Genomic DNA, 20355 nt, shown 5'->3' on the forward strand with positions numbered 1-20355 from the left:
CAGCCCCACACTCAGTCCTCCTCCTCAAAAAACCCAGTATCATCAAAGTCCTCCGCCTGGGCATCATCGTCGTACGCGCTCGAGCGCATCATGGGAGGCGTGACGGGGTCAGCGAGCGGGCGGCGGCGGGGCGTCTCCTGCGCGGCGGCGGCCGCGGCCGGGGCCTTGCCCTTGGAGGACGAATCGTCGGAGAGCGCGGGCGAGGCCGACGACGACGACGGGGGCGGGCGGGGCCGGTTGGCGAGGTCCTGCGCCGTGAAGCGGCGGCCCGTGTTGGAGAAGGCGGTCGGCTGCTGCTGTTGCTGCTGTTGCTGCTGCTGCTGCCTGGCTCGGGCCGTCGGGGTCTGGTTGACGTGGGACGCCGGCGGCGTCAGCAGCCCGCCGAGCAGGCTGCTGCTCGAGGCGGGGCTGGCGCGCGAGGGCGTCGCGTTCACGTTCACGTTCCGTCCGTTGGCCGGAGCAGGGGATGACAGGGCGCTGCTGAGATCGCGCGCCTTCCGCCAGTTGCCCCATGCTGCGGCCAGGGGTCCGACCGCCTGGGCTACGCGAGGCGTTGCCGCCTGGATCGTGGCGGCGATGTTGGGCAGCTTGATGGATGAGCCGCCGTTCATCGCCCGCTCGCGCTCCTGTTCCTCCATCTGGAGGTTCGCCTTGAGGCGGATGGCCGCGTCCTTGACCGCGTTCTTGTCGTAGTCGTCTCGGCTGAGGGCGCCGATAATGTCCTGGAGATCCGAGTGTCGGACGGCAAGAAGCTCGCGCAGCCAGATGATTTCGTCATCGCGCTTCGAGATCTTGGTCTCCGCCTCGGGATCGATCTGGGACAGTTTGGACTCCAGCGCCTCAATCGTCTGCTCGCGTTCCTGCAGTTGCTCTTGCAGCACCATGATGGACTCGCGCAGGGCCTGCGGCGAAATCCTTTCAGGAAGCTCGAGCTGGCATGCAGCGCTAGTAGCAGCGGTAGACGTAACGGCGGAAGCAGGCTTATGCTGAGGGATTGTAGCCTCGGCCCCGGAGGCCGACTTCGCAGCGAGGGCGGCGGCTCGGGCGGCCTCTTGGGCAATCTCCAGCTTCTCCTGCAGATGCGCGACCTTGTCTTGTAGATGCTCCGACTTGGACGTCGAGATGCTGAGGCGTTCCAGAAGGTTCTGCTCCGCTCTCTGCGCGTCCTCCGTCGTGTTGTTGAGCTGGCGTTCGTAGCGCGCCTGCAGGTCCTCGACCTCATTTTGATGCCTGCGCACCTGCTCGTCGTGGCCTGCCTGCTTCGAGTTCTGCGCCTCCTCCAGCAACATATCGTGGCGAGCCTTGGCCGTGTCCGCATCCAACTTGACTTGATCGAGCTGGGACCTGAGTCTCGACACCTGGTCTTCGAGCTCCTCGCGGGCGACGTTGACCTGGTGGTTGGCATTCTCCACTTCAGCCTGCATCGCGTCGCGGGTACGCTGGACCTCACGGGCGCCGGACTCTCTAGCCTCCTGGAACTCGGCTTGGTAGCGGAGCGAGCTCTGGTGGAGTTTGTGGTTCTCGGTGCGCAATTCGGCGAGGAGACCCTCGAGTCTCTTACACTCGGAGACGGCCCTCATGCCTTGGCGCTCACCCATCTCCAACCTCTCGAGCTCCGTTTCGATACGCTCACGCGTCCTTGCCTCAGCTTGCAGCCTGGCGTCGAGAACCTCTTGCCGTGCAAGGAGCGTTTGTTCCTTCTTGGCACGGCGAGCGTTCTCCTCGGTGATCTCCTTCGCCGCCTGGGCCATCTCATCTTGCATAGAGATGAACTTGGTGCGCCAAGTGTCGCGCACACGCTCATTCTCCTGCAGCTGGGTGCCCAGGGTGTCGATGAGCTTGTGCATAGCCTTGTTCTCATCGAGGGCCTGCGCAAGTTCCTTGTCACGGCGCTGGATGATGGTGACGATCCGGTCAGTCTCAGACCGCCAATGCTGGGTCTCCTTGCGAGCCTCTCGGGCATCGGCCTCGAGGGTGTTGACGCGGTTCTGCGCCTCACCCTGGGACTGATGAGCATTGGCCTGGCTGGCCTCCAAAACGCTGAGACGCATGGCACTCTTGCTATGGATAGCCTCGGCCGCCTTGATTTTCTCGTCCTTCTCTTCGACAAGCTCTCTAAGCCGTGTCTCCTCCTCGGACGATATCCGGAGCAGGCGTTGAATCTCCGAAAGCCGGTCTTCGGCGGCTCTTCTGACACTAACCTGCTCCTCTGCCTTCGTCTCCGCGTGCTGCGCCCGATCTTCGAGGTCGGTAATGCGCCGGCTCAAGGCACTCTTGTTTATCATCTCAACCTCGATCCTGGTAGCCACGGATTGCAGTTCACGATCAGCCTCTGCAGCCCGATCTTCGGCAGCGCGCCTGGCAGAAACCTCGGCCTCGGCTTTGGTCTCCTCGGCGCGGAGCCGCTGCTCGAGCTCGGCGACGCGGGCTTGGAGCTCGTTCACCTGCTCGTCCTTGTCCGTGGCCGGAGCGGGAGCAGGGACGCGGCGCTCCACGACATCCTCAACAATAGTCTTGAAGTCTTCGCTGCGGAGCGAAGGTTGGAGCGACTGGCCCAGCTGCTCCTTCATGTCCTCGAGTGCCTTCAGGACAGAGGAGTTGTCAAGGGGCGACGAAGTCTCGGCGGGCTGATTCCGGCGTTGCGAGCCAAGGACATCCAGAATAACAGCGCGGATCTGGTCCATCTTGCGGTCCCGGCGCGGGCTCATGGAGCGAGGCGGGCCGGGCACCTCGTCATCCTCATCGTCAGCGTCACTCTCGCGAACCTCGACGGAGAAGCTGCCTCGTTCCCGGCGGTTGGATCGCGTGCGTCTCAACAAGGCGTGGCTCATGCTGTCCAGCGTCCGCTCAAGCGGCCCAAGACGGGCAGCGAGCAGGCCACCGAAAAGCTCATTAACACGGCCGTCGAAGAAGGCAACACGCGACTCGAGCTTGGTTTGCTCCGATTCGCTGAAGACGCCTTCCCAGTCACTAGCTGGTAGGCTCTCGCCGCCATTAAGACGGTGAACGGCGCCCTCAATAGACTGGCTGCTGCGAGAGGGGTTGATAAAGGGGTCTTCCATGTCCATTGCCGTTGGATCAGCATAGTCAGCTTGGCTCGGGCTGGGAGCGTCACTGCGGGCGTAACTCGGAGGAGGTAGGCGGGTGGGCGAGGAGTCCGTGACAAGAGCAGACTGGCGAATCGGACTCGCTTCTTGCCACTGTGACTGGTCGTCATATGTCCTGTTGACCCCCATATCCGGGTCGTCATTCATGAGACGCATTACCTCGTCGATATCAGCCATGGTCTGCTCGGCGACCAAATCGTTTGCTGCAGGCTCGCCACGTTCGTCACTCGATGCGACGGGCAGCTTCTCAGAAGAGACAGGCGAGATGGCGCGTTCCACAACGACCGGCTCGTCTTCTCCCATAGGAGACGGAGGAGCAGCGAAACGGGAAGCGGCGAGACCAGTACGCTTCAACGGTTGGGGCGGCGAAGCCTGTTCGGGACCAGAAGCGGTGACGTCCTCGGCGATGGCTGGCGGCTCGGGAGCAGCAATGGGCGGAGAAACAGAGTCGGGCAGTGCTTGCTCTTCCATCGGCTTCTCAACGGACTCCGTCACTTGTTCCTCTGGCACCTGTGATTCCTCAGCGGCCACCGCAGGTTCGATTTCAACCGTCGCGTCTATCTCCACAGACGCAGACTGATCGGCAGCTTGATCGGTAATCTCCTCAGAAGCAGTATCGGCGGTTTGTTCCTTGGGGGCAGTCCAGATTGCTGCGCCAGGTACGAAAGCCGTAGCCGTAGCAGAGAGCGACTTCTTGTGGCCAGGCTTGAAAGTAGCCGAGAGTGACTTCTTGTGGGCGGGCTTGAACGTGTCGGGATCGAACGGCCTCGCGTCGTTGAAGGCTTGTACTTCGTTGTTGTTCTTGAACTCGAACGGTGCCCAGTTCAGCGTGGCATGATCCGGGGAAGGTTCAGACGGGCTAACGGTGGCCTTGGTATCTGTCGTCTCGGAGACCATGGTTGACGACATTGTCATGTCATTGAGCCCTAGGTTGGACTCATCAAATGACTTCTCCTCTGCCGGCACACCGTCATCCTGAGTAGCTGTATCCAAGTGGGATTCAGGTACAGGCGTGTCGTCCTTTGTGGGTTCGGCGAACAGCGGTACATCATCACCATCGTCTGCCTTTTCCCAAGTCCTCTTGACGCGAGACTCGTCAAACAGAGGGCGGCCGTCAGAATCATACCGCACACCATTAATTGCAGGTGATTCCTGGCGCTCTGGTTGCGTGGTCGATGCCGCCTTAATGTTCTTCAGTGGCTTGCCGTGATTCGCACCGCTTAGATCAATGGCACCAAAGATGGAACTGTTCCGGTTGCTACCACTCTCAGCCCCCGACATGACTGGGCTCGCGACGGACGCAGGCATCGATCGCGGCGTGAACGAAGGAGCATCCGGGCGAAACTTGGGCCCGGAGGCTGAAAAGCTGAACTCGCTCTGACGCGGGGAGAAGACGGGCGCATTAGCGTTGATCTTGGAGGAGCCAGGCCTCGGTGGACTGGGCTGGCTCAAGTTTGTCTGGGTTACGCTTGTATTGAACGCCGTGGGCTGGAACGAATTACTCGAGAAACTGAATGCACCAGGCTTGAATGTGCTCGCGGGGTTAAATTTGAACTCGGGAGCCTCCACGTTGAGCTTCGAGAAGGAGGAAACACTGCCATGGCTGGGGCGCGATTGGTGACCACTTTTGGCTGACTTGCCAGGTTCGTCGGTCCAGGGGTTGCTGGCAGTAGAGAAGCCACGCTGATGCTGGGTAAGCTTGGAGAACTCCAAGGTCTGCACAGGTGTACCCAAATTGCTTGGGTTTGTCTCGATTTCGTCTTCCTCGGCCGGTTGCGCGCTGATCTGCTGTAGGGTGGGCCTGAAAGTTCCCTGGGTAGAGGCGTCGTCTTCGGTGAAATATTTCTGGGAGAGCGAATGGCCGCGACTATGGGGTCGAGGATGATGGAGGACAGGGCCATCCGCCTCCCCGGCAAATCGATGAGGCTGAGGCGCGAACTGGCCCAACTGCTCTCCCGCATGGCTAATCGTGGAGGTGACCGGGCCCGCCTCTGGTTTGTCGCCGTCATTGTGAGGGCTGTAATCCACATCATTGTCCAGCTGTGATCGCATTTGTTCCTCCAGATGATATTCTGCTTCGTCAATCTCCTTCTGCAGGCTGTCGCTGGCATTGTGATGCACAAAGCGCTGTTTAGGGCTCTTTGGTACCGGCGCCTCGGGTACGACTGCCTCTTCCTCAATCTCGCGTAGATCTTGGAGGCGGGGGGAAGCCCTGGCCGGGGCCTGGAATTGGTGAGGCAAGGTAGGGAACTGGAGTGACTGGTGACGTTGATGATGCCCTGGGCCTGGCATTCCATCCGGCGAGAAAGGTGAAGTGGGCGACATCATCGCACCGAGGTTAGCCAACGAAGGCGAGCCACCACGATGGCCATGTTGCAGCATCATCTGTGGAGACCACCCATGCGGTGACTGAACCGACATGGACGCGCGGGGGTTGAACTTGACGCCAAACGGTACAGGCGAGGCACCAGCTGGGATGCCGGGGCTCTGGGAGGCGGAGGTGACGAACTGGCCGGGGAAGGGGAAGCCGGGCATCGCCTGATTGCTGGAAGCCGAAGAAGTCGGAATAGGCGGGGAGAATGGCAGTGGGGGATATTGCGCGCCCGATGGCTGTCTGCTTGCTGTAGACCCCGGGGAAATCGACGGCGGAGGGGGGGTCCTCATCTCCAAACGAGACTCCGAGTGCGCGGAGCTTCGCCTCGTTTAGTTCCTCCACATACCGCTTCCATGCTGCGGACGCGGTTAGTATCCAGACCAAAATCCCCTGACTGTAAAGTGCTTACCGTTCAAATCTGGAAGAAGTACTGTCCAGTCACGGCTCTTCCGCTCCCTCACCAAGTCGTCGGGATCTGGCCAAGCACCCCTACTCTGTGACTGTTCCTTGGGCTCTACCGCCGCGGCCGGCTCGTACAAATCGAATCCGTCAATATCGTAGCCGAGTTGCTGCCAGCTCCGAAGCATGCCGGAGACGTTGGCCTCTGTCAGAGGAGCAGGGCTTTTGCCCGGCAGACCACGCTCATCATCCCTAGGAAGAAGAACTAGGATATTCTTGCCCTTCCAGGGTATTTTCTTCTTTAAGCGCGGCGTTGCTGCGGTCCGCTTGACCACGGGTCTTGGTGGGGTGAGAGGCCCAGCATTGGGGGGCGCACCGAAACCATTTGGTCTTGAACTGCGGTCGCTGGTCGGTGTGCGAGATCTCTCTATTGGTTTGCGAAACGGCCCAAAATCCCCCACGCTGTCGGGCGTCGCCATGTCGTCCGATGATGCCATTTTTTTAGCCGCCGTGTCCTTTTTGCGGCCCAGGTGCGATTGCCGGAGTGTCTCGTTGCTGGACTGCTTTCCTAGTCCGCCCCGAGAAGTCTGCCTACTCCGATCGCCCGCCTTGCTGCGGCTGGCCTTGGGGGTTCGTGCGGTGTCGTCGTCCAACCAGGCAGCTTCCTCGCCGGCGGAAAAGGAGTCGCTCAATGAAGAGTTCTCACTGTCTCCGTCGCTAAACCAGTGCCGCCTTTCCTGCTCGACGGTGCCCTTGGTGGTGTGCTGGCGGATCCAACCCTCGGTAATGCCGTTCGCGACGCGCCTTGCCCGATTCGCGAGGACGGTTGCGGCCGCGCTGATCTCTGGTAAGCGGACCTCTTGTGGAACCTCCGGTATGGTTGGCGCAGGCCGGAGGAAGGGGGTCTGGAGCTCCAGGCGATGGAGCGGCGAGTCTCCAGAGGCGTCGCTGCTGATACTCCGGCTGTTCCTAAGGTGAGGAGGGTAGGGTGAGCCCCACTGGTTGGTGCTGTACTCCGTGGTGCCGTCGTCCTCCGACTCTGCGCGACTGTCCGGCGGGGTCCTCAACAGCCCGAGGACTCGCTCGGGCAGTCTGGGCGCTGACAGAGGCGGGAGCTCGGGAGAGCCCTCGCCGTCGGCGGTTGAGGCGCTGGAGAGCGCAGGCGACACAGTGGGCGACGATTTGTATGGATCCCAGGAATTATTTCGTCGTTCCTGTGCCGACGCACGAGGGGGGGGTTGTGGTGACAGCTTTGCGGATGACGTTTTGACGGATCTTGGGGGAGAGAAAGTGCAAGTTAGCTTGGCCACAGTTGGGCGCTGGGAAAACCTGTGGGCGGCGTAGCAGCGATCGGCGGAATCAAATGGAGGCTCACGTATAACGAGATCAGGGCAGACGATTCGGTGATCGCCTGCACTGATTCTATACAATAATATCGAAATCCACGCGTCACAAGCAATCTTCCGTAACCCTCGTATCACAACGTTGTCGGGTCACTTGGCGGAGTTGGTGGTGCTGTCAAACTGTCAAGCGAACCGATAGTTACGCGACGCGTTTCTGGCAAACTGCGGCAGAAGTCGGTGTGCTGGTCGAATCGAAAAAAAGGGGGGACAAATTACAACGTTTTAATTTATGCCTGACTGAATTAAACGAGCGACAAGAAGACGGAAAACCGAGGAAAGTGTGCGACTTTGAAACACATCGAGGCTGCGCGCAGTTGCTGCCGAAGGTGAAATTGACGAGATGGCGATTTCCAGGTTGAAGAGACTCGGAGCCTGCACCATGCAGCAAGGAAACGCGAGGACGGCCGTGGTCTGGCTTGAAGGGGACGGAAATGCGGAGGAGTCGTGGGCCAACTGGGCAATAAATTTCCTGGCTGGGAAGAGCTCTGTTTAATCAACCGGCTTCCCTGTCCGATCCACACGCTTTAGCTGGTAATTTCGGCCCTCTTTGGCAGATGGTCGGTACCTGGCAGACGCGCAGGCAAACGGGACGAACCGCTAATGACTGCCCCTGTAACTTAAGTCACTTCTAACAATCGTGCCAGCCTGAGCATGAAGGAGCCTGGAATCGCAGTCATCCGTCAAACTTAGTGGGCGCCGACCGCACTGTCGCGAGCAATTCTCATCTTGAACCTCGCGGAGTTCGACATCGATGGTCCCGGATGGATACGTTGGACAACGTGGACGAGCCACGACAGACATGCAGGGATCCCTGTAAGCACCCCTTGAAAAGAGGAGACCCACTGAGAAGCCGCGGGGCCGAGTGGCGGCTGCATGGACAACAGAGCAGGAACGGAACCCGGGATTCACAGGCAAGATCCATGTTTGTCGCTGTGGAAGATGCTTGGAAGACGCAAAGGGTGTACGAAGTAGGTACAAATGTAGGTACGAGGTCGCTCAACTCTTCCAGGTATTTATTCGCGTGTCAATGGCAATGTTTTGGGTCTTTATTTCCGCCTTTGATACCGTTGGACTCGAGAACAAAACACGATCCGACGCCGTTGGATGATGCAGATGCGGAGCCGAATCAGAAGCCGCCCGACTCGGTCAACAACAACGACAAGCCAGCCAGCGCAATCCCTTCGAGACACTTGATGCACGCCGCCACAGTGCCTGACTGGTGCCCGAGTCAAGCGGTCTCGCTGGCAAAACTCAAAAGCCTTCTGATTGGCGATTCCAAGTGTGCTCCAATGCGCACCAGCTCATTCTCCATGCACGAACGACACCGCCGAACCAACAAAGCCAAACAACAAACTCCCAAACTCCTATTGTCCCCCAGAACCCACAACCCACAACCCACAACCCACCCCCATATCCACACCTAAGCCTGACCGCCGCCCGCAGCCGGGGCTACCTATACCTATACCTCACAGAAATAATCGAACTGCTCATCCGAGCTCACCAGCACCGGCGGCGCCGCAGCCGCGGGCCCCTCAAACTCCCTGACGGTCGCTGACGATGCCGAGCTCTTGCACTCTTCTGTAACGCACAACACAAGACCCGTCAGCAGTCAGTCAGAGGTCCCCCTTAGGTAGGTAGGTATCCAACCCAACCCCAGCCCAACCCATAGGTAGTTACCCCAGCATTCGTGTCCAGCGGGGGTGGCTGGGCAGGCGGGCAGGCGGGCAGGCGAGCAAGCGGGCAGGGCAGGGCAGGGCAGGTAGGTCGGCGGGTAAGGACTCACCGGTTTGCTGGTCACAGTCGCCGACCTCGAAGGCGCCGCCCCCGTTGTTGGCTAGGTCGGCGCAGAGGTTCTTCTGGTTGTCACAGGCGCGGTTCGCGGCGGTGTCGAAGTCGTTCTGAGACAAAGCGTATGCCAAGCATGGCTCTGGTTAGCGGATATACCTATGAGATCTTTTTGACGGGGTCGGGGGGTTGGGGGAATCTCAATTCTTCATGTGTGACTTGAGTAGTAGGTAGGTAGGTAAGTTGGGGCGGGTGGAAGACGGGGGATGGCATACAAAAGTGTCGCCGTCGACCGCGAATGGCCGCTCCGGGTCGCCCGAGTTGGTGATGGCCGACGCCCCGGCGCCGCCCAGGGCGCCAGAAAATACTTGTAGGTTGGTGCGGCTCTGCTGCCGCGGGAGTATGAAGCCCATGCGGAATTCGCTCTGGTTGACTCCGTCATTGCTACCCAAGTTGAGGGAGGCGAGTGCGAGGGCGGACCAGGCCGCGAGGAGGTACAAGGATGTAAGTTGCATCGTGGGAGGCTCTGCTGTCGTAGGGAGGCGCAATGGTTTCGGCCCAAGCTCTTGAACCTAGCAAACTGGGATAAGGGAGGAGCGGAAAGGAGGTTATCACGACTGGATTAGATTCGAGAGACAGAGTATCAACACAGCAATATTGTGGAAAGTAAGAATGGGTGGAGGAAAAAGAAGCCATGATATTTCCAAGCTCGATCTGCTACACTAGCACTGCATTCCGGACAATGAAGATCCGAAGAAATATTCGTACAGCAGTCCTCGCTGCCCAGTGTACTAATGTTGGTGATGAAACCGTCTTGAGACAGATGTGCTCAATCGTCACCAAAAAGGGGTTGCATCCCAGCACGTGACATGGCGATGCACCTGTCCGAGCGTCAAGGGTTCAGGAACCGTTCCTATTTTGCATCATGAGATGACGGTGAAAATAAGATGAACAGGTGAGTGCTTTCGGATTATATGCATGTTGCGTACTACACTAAAAAAGCGAACCCCGCAGAAACTTCTACAACATCAACAACGCCCAACCAACTTCAGTGTATGGGAGGTATATTAAAGTTCCTACACATGGCTATGTAGGTATTTTTTGCGGCCTCGGACCACAGCAAATCCAGTCGAAACCCATCGAAACATGAAAGAGAAAGACAGAGAGAAAATCTTCGTTTGGTGTGTCCCAGAATGCTCCACTTAGCGAACTCCTCGGCCGCCACAAGGTAAAACTCCGCGATTTCGCCGTCCCCAGCACCTCTGGTCATTAAATGGATGCCCAAAACAGGCTCTCCTTTTTTTCCCACGCAATCCATGCCTACCCGAAGGTTGATGACGCGATGGTGAACATCCGCCAACTGCTTCCTCGACCGACAACGATGACGCCTGGGCGGATGCTGTAAATGGCCCGTAAAAACTCCTTGCCGCTCCCAAAATTGAGACGAGGAAACCGAAAGTATCGACAAACGAAGCAAGCCAAAGGTGGCTATAAAAACGCGAATTTCGCGGTGCCGAAGGACGGGAGGGCCCCGGGGAGCTTAAAAGTTGGCCGCTGTGTTAACCTGCGTTGGCGCGTGGTAGCTCTCGAGCGTGCTCTGGAAGGGCGTGCGGCTGGTCAGGGAGCCGCCGGTCTCGGGCTTGCTCTCAATGGCGCTGCCGTAGTCCATCAAGCCGTCGTTCTCGTCCTGGTGCTTCTTGCGGCCCCAGATCCGCCAGGCGACCAGCGCCAGACCGCCAAGGATGATGGCGCCGCCCACGCCGACCACCACACCGATGACCGTGTCGCGTGTCTGCGGCGGCATGCCGGACTCCTGCTCGCCGCCGTCGTTGTCCGCGAGCCCAGCGGTCTGAGTTGAGGTAGTCTTGCTAGTAAGGGTCATCGGTGAACCATCGTCGCGAGTGGTCGTAATGATCTGGGTAGAGGTGATGGTCGTCTCTTCTGGGGTATCGTCTTCGGCCGACGAGGTCGGCTTGGGCCCGCTGCTCGATGTCGGTGAGTCCTCCTCCTCATCGTCCCCCGAGCTAGAAGTAGGCGGCTTGTTGGACGACGTGGGTTCTGGAGCGGACGTTTCCGGGCTGGACGTGACGGGAGGCTTCGTCGGGGTAGAAGACGTCATGGGGGGTGTGGTCTCGGGTTCTTCTTCTGAAGTGGGATCCGGCGGTGCCGATGTTGACGTCGGCTCGGGAGGAGGCGGCTCCGTGGTTTCGGGATCGTTGTTCGTGTCATCGTCCTGTCTCCGCTGAATTGCCTTCACCCTGCGCCCGGCAATGTTGACGCCGGCGAAGGTAGCCTCGGCGACAGACACCGCCGAAAGCCCCAAGACGAGGAACCTGAGCGCCCTGTTGAGCTGCATCGTGACTGATCTTGTCGCGGTTCAAAGACAAATGCGGCGATGACCCCTTTCGCGTGGTACGAAAGGCGTTCTCGATGAAGAAATGTGGTTCCAGTCGCTGCTTCACTCCTCCTCTATTATTCGTGGAGCGTGTCGAGTTTTCGAGGATCGCCCAGGCCGAGCCGACGGTTTCGGATGCAAGGCGACCAAGGCGCAAGACAGGCTCGTTCCAAACACAGCGAAATGAAGGGTTTGCCGTGTGACCTGGGTGGGTCGAAATGTATTACCCGTGCTGAAATTGAGGAAGCTGGCTGGGCTAGCTACCTTGGATGCTTGGTAGTGCTGTGTATGATATCGAACGTAAAATCAAATCAACTGGTAAACGAGAGCGGGGAAATGGAAACGAGTGGATTTATTTGTGAGATGGCTTTTTGGAGTATGTTGAGAGAAAGGATGGCTGAGCAACAAAAGTTGGTTTTCCCAGATTGCGCGGCGGACGGGAAGGGGCTGGCAGGGGTAGGAGGGGGATGAGAGACAGGGGGGTCTCCCATCTGGGCAGCTTGGGGCCACTTTTGGTGTGAACGATGCTCGTATCCCGCCGCGCGCGTGAGGGCACCAGCCATTTGCCCATTGTCGGCAACGGAGAACACACTCGCAACGGTCGCGTGGCCGACGGGACATCGGCTCTGCCGCTCTCTCTGCTCCACCAGTCCCTCTTCCCTCCGCTTTTCCCTCTCCTGACCACATAATCCATCCAATCGATGCTTTGGGAACCTTCCAGGTTTCCATGCTCCCCGTTTCGCAGTGCTCCCCCAGCACGCCCACAGTGGCTCATCACAGTGGCCCAACAACAAGTCGTGCCAGTCACGCCGTTCAAGGTCAGCAGTCCTGTCGATCCCGCCGCCCAATCGCTGGCCAAGGATGTTTGAATGGCACTGAATGGACCAACCCGAGCCAACGTTGCGCGAGACGGGTCGAACCGGTTCGTCTGACGCCACATGCGATGTTTCGATGCAGTGCGGGCTGTATTCCGTACAGTAGTTAAATGCATGCCATGGTGGAACATCCATTGCTTGCATTCCATTTTGATAAGTGGCTGATCACCAACCCGCTTGGTCGGCACCGAGTGACGAAATCACGATTCTTCAACTTCTCGCAGGGCTGTCCCAAATGCCGGCGCTATGGGCCAAAAATAACCGCCGGGACGCCCACAGTCGCACAGTCAGCACGCTTTGGGACGCTTTGCATGATTGTGTTTAAAGATCGTCGCGGCGGCATGGTTGATGATCGGCAAAAATGCCTGTTGTGGCTTAGACGCGGGCTGGAAGCGACCTGGCGACTCCTTGGATTGTCCCTGCGAGCGGGAGACGGAAAGAGTAACAAAACTCCAGACGACAATCGGCTTGGGAACGATGGCCCGAACGCACGTGGACGGTCACGATATTGTCCCCTTTCAGACCCTGATTTCCGCTCCACCGACGGGTGTAAAAGGGACGGATGTGACGGGCAATCCGAAGCCTTCCGGAAGTGGGCTAACTATTGTTACATCCATTTGTGTCTTCGCCACGTCTTGTTAAGCAGCAGAGTTTTAACCCCGGTCAATGTAACAACACCGGCTCGGCCGGTTGCTGTTAAAAATTGATGCACGGTTCCTCGAGGGAATCAACGAAAACACCAAAAACAGGACGTTTCTCGCAACTGAACTCCGCTATAACGCAGCCTATCTGGATGGCCTCCGCTGTATTTTGACTCCCTGATGACAACGCTCAACGCCTTCTGATTCTTAGTTACATGGTTTGTGGCATATGTTGGCCAAGAGGGAACGCTTTAAAAATCCTGGAAGAGCCAACACCAGTGAACCATATCACCGCTTTGGCCGAGGTGAAAGTTTCGACCGTCAATAACGGTACAGCTGTAACTTGAGATCTTTCTCCCAGAGACTCCCGCCCATACTACCTACCACATCCGCCATTGCCGGACCATCGTTCGTAAAAGTCGGACATATCGACCCAGTATTCACCACTAACTATCACCGCTGTTTGAAAAGGCCCGATGACCTCATCCAGGTTAGAGCAGAGTGAAAGTTTACTAACCTTGAGCTTAAAGCCGAACTTCGCCAGGAAGCAAAGATGGTCGTCCCTAAAAATGGATCGTGAGGTGTTTGTGATGTTGTGTCCTCGTGCAACACACTCCCATATCCTACCAGGCCACACCAGTACACCCAGTGAATCTTCACCTCTGTTTCAGATTTTTGGTATGGGTACCGCTGAAATACACGAGATACATATTATAAAAGCTTGTCATCAACGCCAACAGCCCGTTGCCCCCAAGGCTGACGGTTACCCCCTGGCTCGGTAGTAAAAGTGGAAACACGGCTGGGTCCAGGCAGGCAGCATCCGAAGCACCACCATGTTTTGCTCTTGAGCAAAGATAAATATGATGACAACTATGATGGACTCAAAGGGTACCGTCTGTGGTATATGTACGAGAAGCGAGTGAGCAACTGTGACCGGAATGCTCCCGAAGTTCCGCATATCAACAGCGTGCTTCCCTGGCTCCTTCATCTTCTCGGACGTGAATGGAAACTGCCTCGATTATAAACGCCCTGTTGTCAACAGCATTATATCATTGACAAATACACCGCCCATCCCCGTCATACCAGTGAATGACAAGGACTTGGGATGCCCACGATAGACTTTTGGGACAGCTTCATTGTGGGTTCATCGGGTTGCAACTATGCTAGTTGGTCTGCAATTGCTATGTTTCGCGTATTGGCTACTGTTTACCCCCTTGGATAGCGATCTTGATCTTACGACCGTCCGGTAAGAGTCCTCTGCTAGCACTACGAAGACACCGGGGGACAGGCTCACGGAGCCCTGGATCGAACTATCATCTAGGAGCGACACTGGAAAATTCCACTGCTTGAGGAACCGTTCTAAAACCGCCGAAGCCGGTTGGAAACAGGGCTTGTTTCCGTGAGGCACTCACCTGCCGCCGGACACCTCACAGGCCTAGCTTGATGAGCTGAAACCCGACCTTCCTGCCCACTGCATCTGAATGTGATCGAATCCCTGGGTCGCCGGGCCCCTTCGTGCCATCCACAAGATACAAGTGCCTTCATTGGGGGCCTGGCCATGCAAACAGTTTCTCGACCTCCTCCGGGACGACCAATCCCCCTGCACGCATCCAGTGTCCGCGTCAGCGGCCCCGCGAGGATAATAGGCCCGGGCAGACAACAAATACCAGAGGAAGCGAAGCGGGTCGGCTGGTGCCATGGCCGATAAAGCATTAATTCGGGACTGAACCAAGTTTCTCACTCCTCGACTCTCCCAACATTCGAGGTTCTTGAACTTACCCACTCCGCGGAGCGTGCTCCATGCGTTTGGGCGACACCAAGCTCATCCCCTAGCCGACGACTGTCTCAAGCAGCTTGTATGTCAAGCCGTGTCCACGCCTTGGGAATTTACTCGCACATTTGAGCAGCCATCAAGAGTGGTCGAACGGTGATGAGGAGCGGATAATGCTAGTTGACCGACTGCCCGGAACCAATTGGCCCCCGTTGAGGCTCAGGGGCAACACCCTTTGTCATTTCGGCCCTATGCAGCGCACTTGTGTCCGTCGCAGGGCCACCGCCGACCCAAAATCCCCAGGCCCCGTCGGCGGGAGATGGAGGCCTCGGGCACAATCCCCAACCAGTCAATCGGAAGGAGTCGACAGTTGACTGACTCGAATGTATCCGAACAGATGGTTGGAATTGCCTTGTAAAAGAGCTAAACGTAGCAACTAGAGTCCCCTAGACACGACGTCTGAATGAAGACCCATTCCTCTTCCCTGGGATGAGGTTGGGACGGCATTGACACATGTCTCTTGATCGCCACTCAACCATCAACCAGTATAGACGGTACTTATTTGATGTTCAATCTTGAGCAGCAGGCTTCGTGAAAAAATAACTGAGAGTGCTTTCTTCGAGTCTAGACTGCCGTAGGCCCTTTGACAAGTTCTGTTCGACGCCGGAGGAGACGCTCCTGGGTTGGGTACCTAAGCGAACCGGATGATTGATATAACCAGAAAACGAAACAACCAACAAAATTGCAGAAGCCGCATCGATTCATGAGTGCCCACAGTTGAGGCCATGGCCAAGACCGCGCTGGTGTCATGGGTTTGGCGTTCTCAAAGTTATTTTGAGGGGGAGCACGTTGAGAGAAACCCCAAAACCTTGCGCTTTCGTGCTCGACCGGGGCCTGCGAAATGCTTGCTAAGTGGAGAAGCACAGGGCTTCCCTGCCATCGGGCACCAACGGAGAGGCCCTGCCGACTGAGCCGGTCGTTGATCAGCGCAGAGCCTCATCGCCGAGAGAGGAAGGGATCGAAGCCACGGTAAGGCAGCCCGGATCGGCGAGAGGATGTCAAGAAATAGGTAGTCCAGATCAATGTGTGCACACCATTGGTATTCACCAAAATCCGAAAATAAACATGCAAAAACGGCAACCAGGTTTACCCCGATCTGGGCGGCAGACCCGGGCCCAGCGTGCACGCGGCAGGATTCATTAGTGGTTCTCCAACTTCGGAGACGATCGAATGGGAAGCAGAGAATCCCGCACCTGAGTCAGCTCGGTCAAGGCCATTGAGAATATCTCCGTCTCCATCACGCCCACCAACAAGGCAGAAGCAGGCAAAAACCGCAATGGGAACGCAAACTGCACCTGCTTTGGGCATGGCGCGATCCATGACTGTTGGTTCCTGGGACGCGGGGGACTTGTGCAAGAGCAAAATATCGGCTTGGCAGGGGCGCCTTCTTCTTTGGGATGAGAAGTGGCATCGCAGACTCGGCTCTGCGGCCAAAAGATGCCGCCCGTGGCGGCCAACCTGCAGGCGAATCTCCCGGGAAGCGCGATGGAAGGACGGAGAGACGGGATGGATGGAAGGAGCACAGCAGCGATGTGCCTTCCATCGCATGCTGCGACTGCATCGGCATGAGCTGTGTGTGGCCTCAATGGATGGAAGTCACTACCCCAGATTTCCATACCTGTGCCATTCCGAATCCCAAAATTTGAGTGATGGAGTTTTGATGCGTTGAAGAGACGAGGCCATTCCAAGCGCACATCAAACACGCGCACACCCACAAAAATATACCATCAACCTGTCAAGCTCGCCGGCGGGTGGCTAGCGTCCAACGGGCGCGTGGGAGGGTTGCTGCACATGCGTGATAATTTCCTGAAGTCCCCTCCCCCCTGCCCTCCGGGCCTAGGCCAGATGTCAACGACAGCAGCAGACACACGCATCGTGGGGAACGGGCTGCGGTAACCCCCTCCCTCCTCCAGGTCCCCCCCCTGCCTGTTGCTGTTTTTGCTGGTTGGGGGTCGTGGGATCTATCTCCTATGAAAAGCTGTGGTGCCCGCTGTCATCCCCTTCTCCCCATCCCGTCCTCTTGGTTCCTGTCAAGTCAACACCAGACGGCGTGCTCTCCCCAGCCGTTGCAAACGTTTTGTTTGCGTCCTCTCATTGTGTGCTTCACACCCACTAGTCACTCTTTTACGGCCCGGCCCTCCTCGGCCAGTCACTCATTTTGCGTGTATACATACACTCTGTATTGCTAATACCCCAACTCCATAATGTTCACCAAGACTCTCGCCATCGCGGCTTTGGCCGTTGTCCCGGCCCTGGCAACACCTGCCGTCAACGTCTACTGGGGACAGAAGGGCGTGTCCACAGACAGACTCAAGACCTTTTGTGATGACTCTAGTTTTGAGTATGTCACTGTCGGTTTCATCAACAAGTCCCCCGAGCAGGACCCGTCAAGCTTGAAGTACCCGGGCAGTGACTTCGCCATCCACTGTATAAGCGCCAAGTACCAGGACCCCAGCGAGGTCGACTCGAACCTCCTCAGCCAGTGCGGTCAGATCGCCGCCGACGTCCGGTACTGCCAGAACAAGGGGAAAAAGGTGCTCCTCTCCATCGGTGGTCGGTGGGATCCGCCCAAGTCCGATTACACCATCTCAAGCGGGCCTGCCGGCGAGTACTTTGCCGACTTCATCTGGGGCGCTTTCGGTCCTTACAACAAGAACTGGGAGGGGAAGCCGAGACCTTTCGATGACTTTTATGGCGCCGATGAAGGCGAGGAACACTTCGTGTTTGACGGTTTCGACTTCGATATCGAGCACAAGTTCGGTAAGACTACCCCTTTCTTTACACACCAGTCATTTTCCTTGGCTAGTGCTAAGTTAATCATGCTAACGCTTCGCTAGAGGACCAAACCGGCTATGTCGCCATGGTCCGTCGCCTGCGTGGTCTGACCAACTTGGACACGAGCAGGAAGTACCTCATCACGGCGGCTCCCGAATGCCCCTTGGTCGATCAGTACTTCAACATGAAGACCATCATCAACGAGTGCCAATTCGATGCCCTCTTCATCCAGTTCTACAACAACCCCATGTGCGCTGGAGTCAACAACAACTTCGATGCTTGGGCCTCCTACCTCAAGAACACCGCCAGCAAGGATGCTAAAATCTTCATCGGGCTGCCCGGTTCTAAGGAGGCTGCTGGCTCGGGTTACCTGCCGCCCTCGCAAGCACACAGTCTGATTAACAAGCACAAAAACAAGCCGGCTTTCGGCGGTGTTATGGTTTGGGATGTCGTCCTCGGCAGTGAGGTGTTCAGTGGCTCCCGCTACTACGACCTCATGCATGAGTATGCCTGTGGGCCATCGTCCCCAACCGCGACTTCCACCGGCCCGACACCGACGCCTACTACTTGCGTTAGGTGGCACGACGTTGTCAGCGGCGACAATTGCTACAATCTTGCCAACTACTACGGCATGACCCTGGAAGAATTGAAGAGCCTCAACCCCGGGGTTTCCTGCGCGCTCATGGCCGGCCAAAGGCTTTGCGTGAGGTTTGGCATCCCGCCGCCCGTCACCACCACCTCGACCACTAGCACTTCAACTACCAGCACTTCGACCACCAGCACTTCGACCAGCTCGAGCACTTCGACCAGCTCTAGCACTTCGACCTCTAGCACCTCGACTAGCTCTTCGACCAGCACTACCAGCACCTCGACCAGCTCCACTTCGATTGAGAGTAGCTCAACCGAAACTGAGACTTCCACCGAGACTGCCACCGAGACTGCCACCGAGACTGCCACCGAGACGGAGACTGCTAGCGAGACCGAGACTGCTACCGAGACGGAGACTGCTAGCGAGACCGAGACTGCTACCGAGACGGAGACTGCTAGCGAGACCGAGACTGCTACCGAGACTGCCACCGAGACCGAGACTGCTAGCGAGACGGAGACTGCTACCGAGACTGCCACAGAGACTGCTTCCGAGTCTGTCTCTGAGTCCGCTACCGAGACCGAGACAGAAACATCCACCATCACCTCAGCCCCTGGTGTCACTTCGACCACTAGCAGTGAAACAGCTACTGTTACTTCTACCGAGGATGATGACACGTGCGAGGACGAGGAGACGAGCACCTCTACCGTTGAGTCTGCCACTGAGTCTGTGACTATTACCTCGGCCCCAGAGCCCACTTCCACCAGCAGTGATGCAGCCACCACCACCTCGACTGAGGAGGACGACACTTGCGAGGATGATGAGACCAGCACCTCTACCGTCGAGTCCGCCACCATCACATCTGCCCCCGAATCCACCTCGACAGATAGCGGCGAGCCGGCCACTAGCACCTCGACTGAGGATGATGATACCTGTGAGGATGACGAGACCAGCACCTCTGCTGTCGAGTCCGCCACCATTACCTCTGCCCCTGAGTCTACCTCGACCGGTAGCGGCGAGCCGGCCACTAGCACTTCGACTGAGGATGATGATACGTGTGAGGATGACGAGACCAGCACTTCAGCTGTCGAGTCCGCCACTGGCTCTGCCACTGAGACTGCCACGTCTTCCGATGCCCCTATTACCGGCACCTCGACCTCGGACGGCGGCGCCGGCCCCAGCACCACCGCTTCCGAGAGCATGACGACGTCGACCATCTACACCACGACCACCTACACCATCACCTCTTGCGCGCCGAGCGTAACGTCCTGCCCCGGCCGCGTCGTGACCGAGACCATCGCCGTCAGCACAACTGTCTGCCCCATCACCGACGTCGTCGATGGCCCCTCCTCCACCCTCTCGATTGACTCGCCCAAGCCGACCACCAGCGAGGGCAACGATGACGACGAGGAGACGGACTCGACCTCCACTACTCAGGTCACCACCACGCGCTTCACCACCCTGACGGTGCCCAAGCCCGAGCCCACCACGGCAATCGAAGAGCCCACCACCGCCGTCGAGCAGACGACCCCTTCGTCGGCGCTGTCGTCTGCCCCGTCGGCCGGCTTCCCCACCACGTCGTCGGGCTTCCCCTCGACGTCTACCCAGCCCGTGACCGCCGGTGCCGGCCGCAATGCCGCCGCGCTCGGCGTGCCTGCGGCCGTGGTGGCGGCGCTGTTCTTTGCTCTTTAGAGTGTATAAAAAGGGCGGCTGGAATGATTAGACGGCTTTCGTTTGTTTGCTGGATGGGCTTTTGCGTTTCTTCTTGTGGATACCACCTGCTCCTACATAGGTAGTATCTAGCTCATGTGGATAGTAGCTGGGGTGTCATTTTCGTGTATTTGGAGGATTGATGATGAGCGTGGATTTGGATAATGCACTTGTTGTTGGATTGTGCTAATCATGTTTGATGTGTTTCAATGAAGTTGATGTCTTGATTTGGGTGTCTGTGACGGGAGATGATGTGATTTGAGTTGCCAACATGTGGCGTCCCTTACAGCCATTAGCGATTTCGGTTCTACTTTGTACTGTGCATTCGCAATATTGGGAACTATCGCTACTTCAGCCACATTGCGAGAAGGTTGAATATTCTGAGTATCGTGATGAGTTCGGTAATTACGACACGCTGTTCTGTGTAATTACGGTCGCCGTGTCGCCTCTGAGCGCACCGACCCAGAACCGAGA

At 57.6% G+C, this 20355-nt stretch overlaps 5 protein-coding genes across 5 annotated transcripts; 1 reads left to right on the plus strand and 4 right to left on the minus strand.

Annotated features, from left to right (window-relative positions):
• Window positions 1–11: 11 nt before the first annotated feature.
• B0H64DRAFT_370826 (uncharacterized protein) lies at window positions 12–8205 on the minus strand (the record flags this gene model as incomplete). The annotated part of the gene is made up of 5 exons (XM_062802110.1): window positions 12–5652; window positions 5828–5837; window positions 5891–7094; window positions 7256–7302; window positions 8127–8205. The coding sequence occupies 5 exons, from the start codon at window positions 8203–8205 to the stop codon at window positions 12–14; spliced, it is 6981 nt and encodes a 2326-aa protein (XP_062661834.1).
• Window positions 8206–8219: 14 nt separating this feature from the next.
• B0H64DRAFT_429563 (uncharacterized protein) lies at window positions 8220–9858 on the minus strand. The gene is made up of 4 exons (XM_062805902.1): window positions 9344–9858; window positions 9067–9181; window positions 8785–8861; window positions 8220–8499 (listed from the first exon to the last, which is right to left on the minus strand). Exons 1-4 carry the CDS (start codon window positions 9581–9583, stop codon window positions 8410–8412), a joined length of 522 nt encoding a protein of 173 aa, XP_062661835.1. The 5' UTR covers window positions 9584–9858; the 3' UTR covers window positions 8220–8409.
• Window positions 9859–10497: 639 nt separating this feature from the next.
• On the minus strand, window positions 10498–11599 carry B0H64DRAFT_71995 (uncharacterized protein). Its single transcript, XM_062808664.1, has one exon. It carries the CDS (start codon window positions 11422–11424, stop codon window positions 10609–10611), a length of 816 nt encoding a protein of 271 aa, XP_062661836.1. The 5' UTR covers window positions 11425–11599; the 3' UTR covers window positions 10498–10608.
• On the minus strand, window positions 11532–12584 carry B0H64DRAFT_72028 (uncharacterized protein). Its single transcript, XM_062808665.1, has one exon. The coding sequence runs from the start codon at window positions 12480–12482 to the stop codon at window positions 11775–11777; it is 708 nt and encodes a 235-aa protein (XP_062661837.1). The 5' UTR covers window positions 12483–12584; the 3' UTR covers window positions 11532–11774.
• A 4193-nt stretch (window positions 12585–16777) lies between these two features.
• B0H64DRAFT_335686 (glycoside hydrolase superfamily) lies at window positions 16778–20255 on the plus strand. Its single transcript, XM_062801129.1, has 3 exons — window positions 16778–17570; window positions 17648–19180; window positions 19256–20255. Exons 1-3 carry the CDS (start codon window positions 17015–17017, stop codon window positions 19861–19863), a joined length of 2697 nt encoding a protein of 898 aa, XP_062661838.1. The 5' UTR covers window positions 16778–17014; the 3' UTR covers window positions 19864–20255.
• The last annotated feature ends 100 nt before the right edge of the window (window positions 20256–20355 follow it).

Source organism: Chaetomium fimeti (assembly GCF_033439085.1).
Source record: "Chaetomium fimeti strain CBS 168.71 chromosome Unknown B0H64scaffold_2, whole genome shotgun sequence".
Classification (NCBI taxonomy): Eukaryota; Fungi; Ascomycota; class Sordariomycetes; order Sordariales; family Chaetomiaceae; genus Chaetomium; species Chaetomium fimeti.

Excerpts from the sequence above, each read along its gene's own strand:
- B0H64DRAFT_429563 (XM_062805902.1), bottom strand. The coding sequence starts at position 9,583 with ATGCAACTTACATCCTTGTACCTCCTCGCGGCCTGGTCCGCCCTCGCA. Across the intron at positions 8,862-9,066 it reads CGACTGTGACCAGCAAACCG|AAGAGTGCAAGAGCTCGGCA; the intron begins GTGAGTCCTTAC and ends TGTGCGTTACAG. Across the intron at positions 8,500-8,784 it reads CTGCGGCGCCGCCGGTGCTG|TCAGGCACTGTGGCGGCGTG; the intron begins GTGAGCTCGGAT and ends CTCGGGCACCAG.
- B0H64DRAFT_335686 (XM_062801129.1), top strand. The coding sequence starts at position 17,015 with ATGTTCACCAAGACTCTCGCCATCGCGGCTTTGGCCGTTGTCCCGGCC. Across the intron at positions 17,571-17,647 it reads CGATATCGAGCACAAGTTCG|AGGACCAAACCGGCTATGTC; the intron begins GTAAGACTACCC and ends ACGCTTCGCTAG. Across the intron at positions 19,181-19,255 it reads CCCTGAGTCTACCTCGACCG|CTGTCGAGTCCGCCACTGGC; the intron begins GTAGCGGCGAGC and ends CCAGCACTTCAG.
- B0H64DRAFT_72028 (XM_062808665.1), bottom strand. The coding sequence starts at position 12,482 with ATGCAAGCAATGGATGTTCCACCATGGCATGCATTTAACTACTGTACG.
- B0H64DRAFT_71995 (XM_062808664.1), bottom strand. The coding sequence starts at position 11,424 with ATGCAGCTCAACAGGGCGCTCAGGTTCCTCGTCTTGGGGCTTTCGGCG.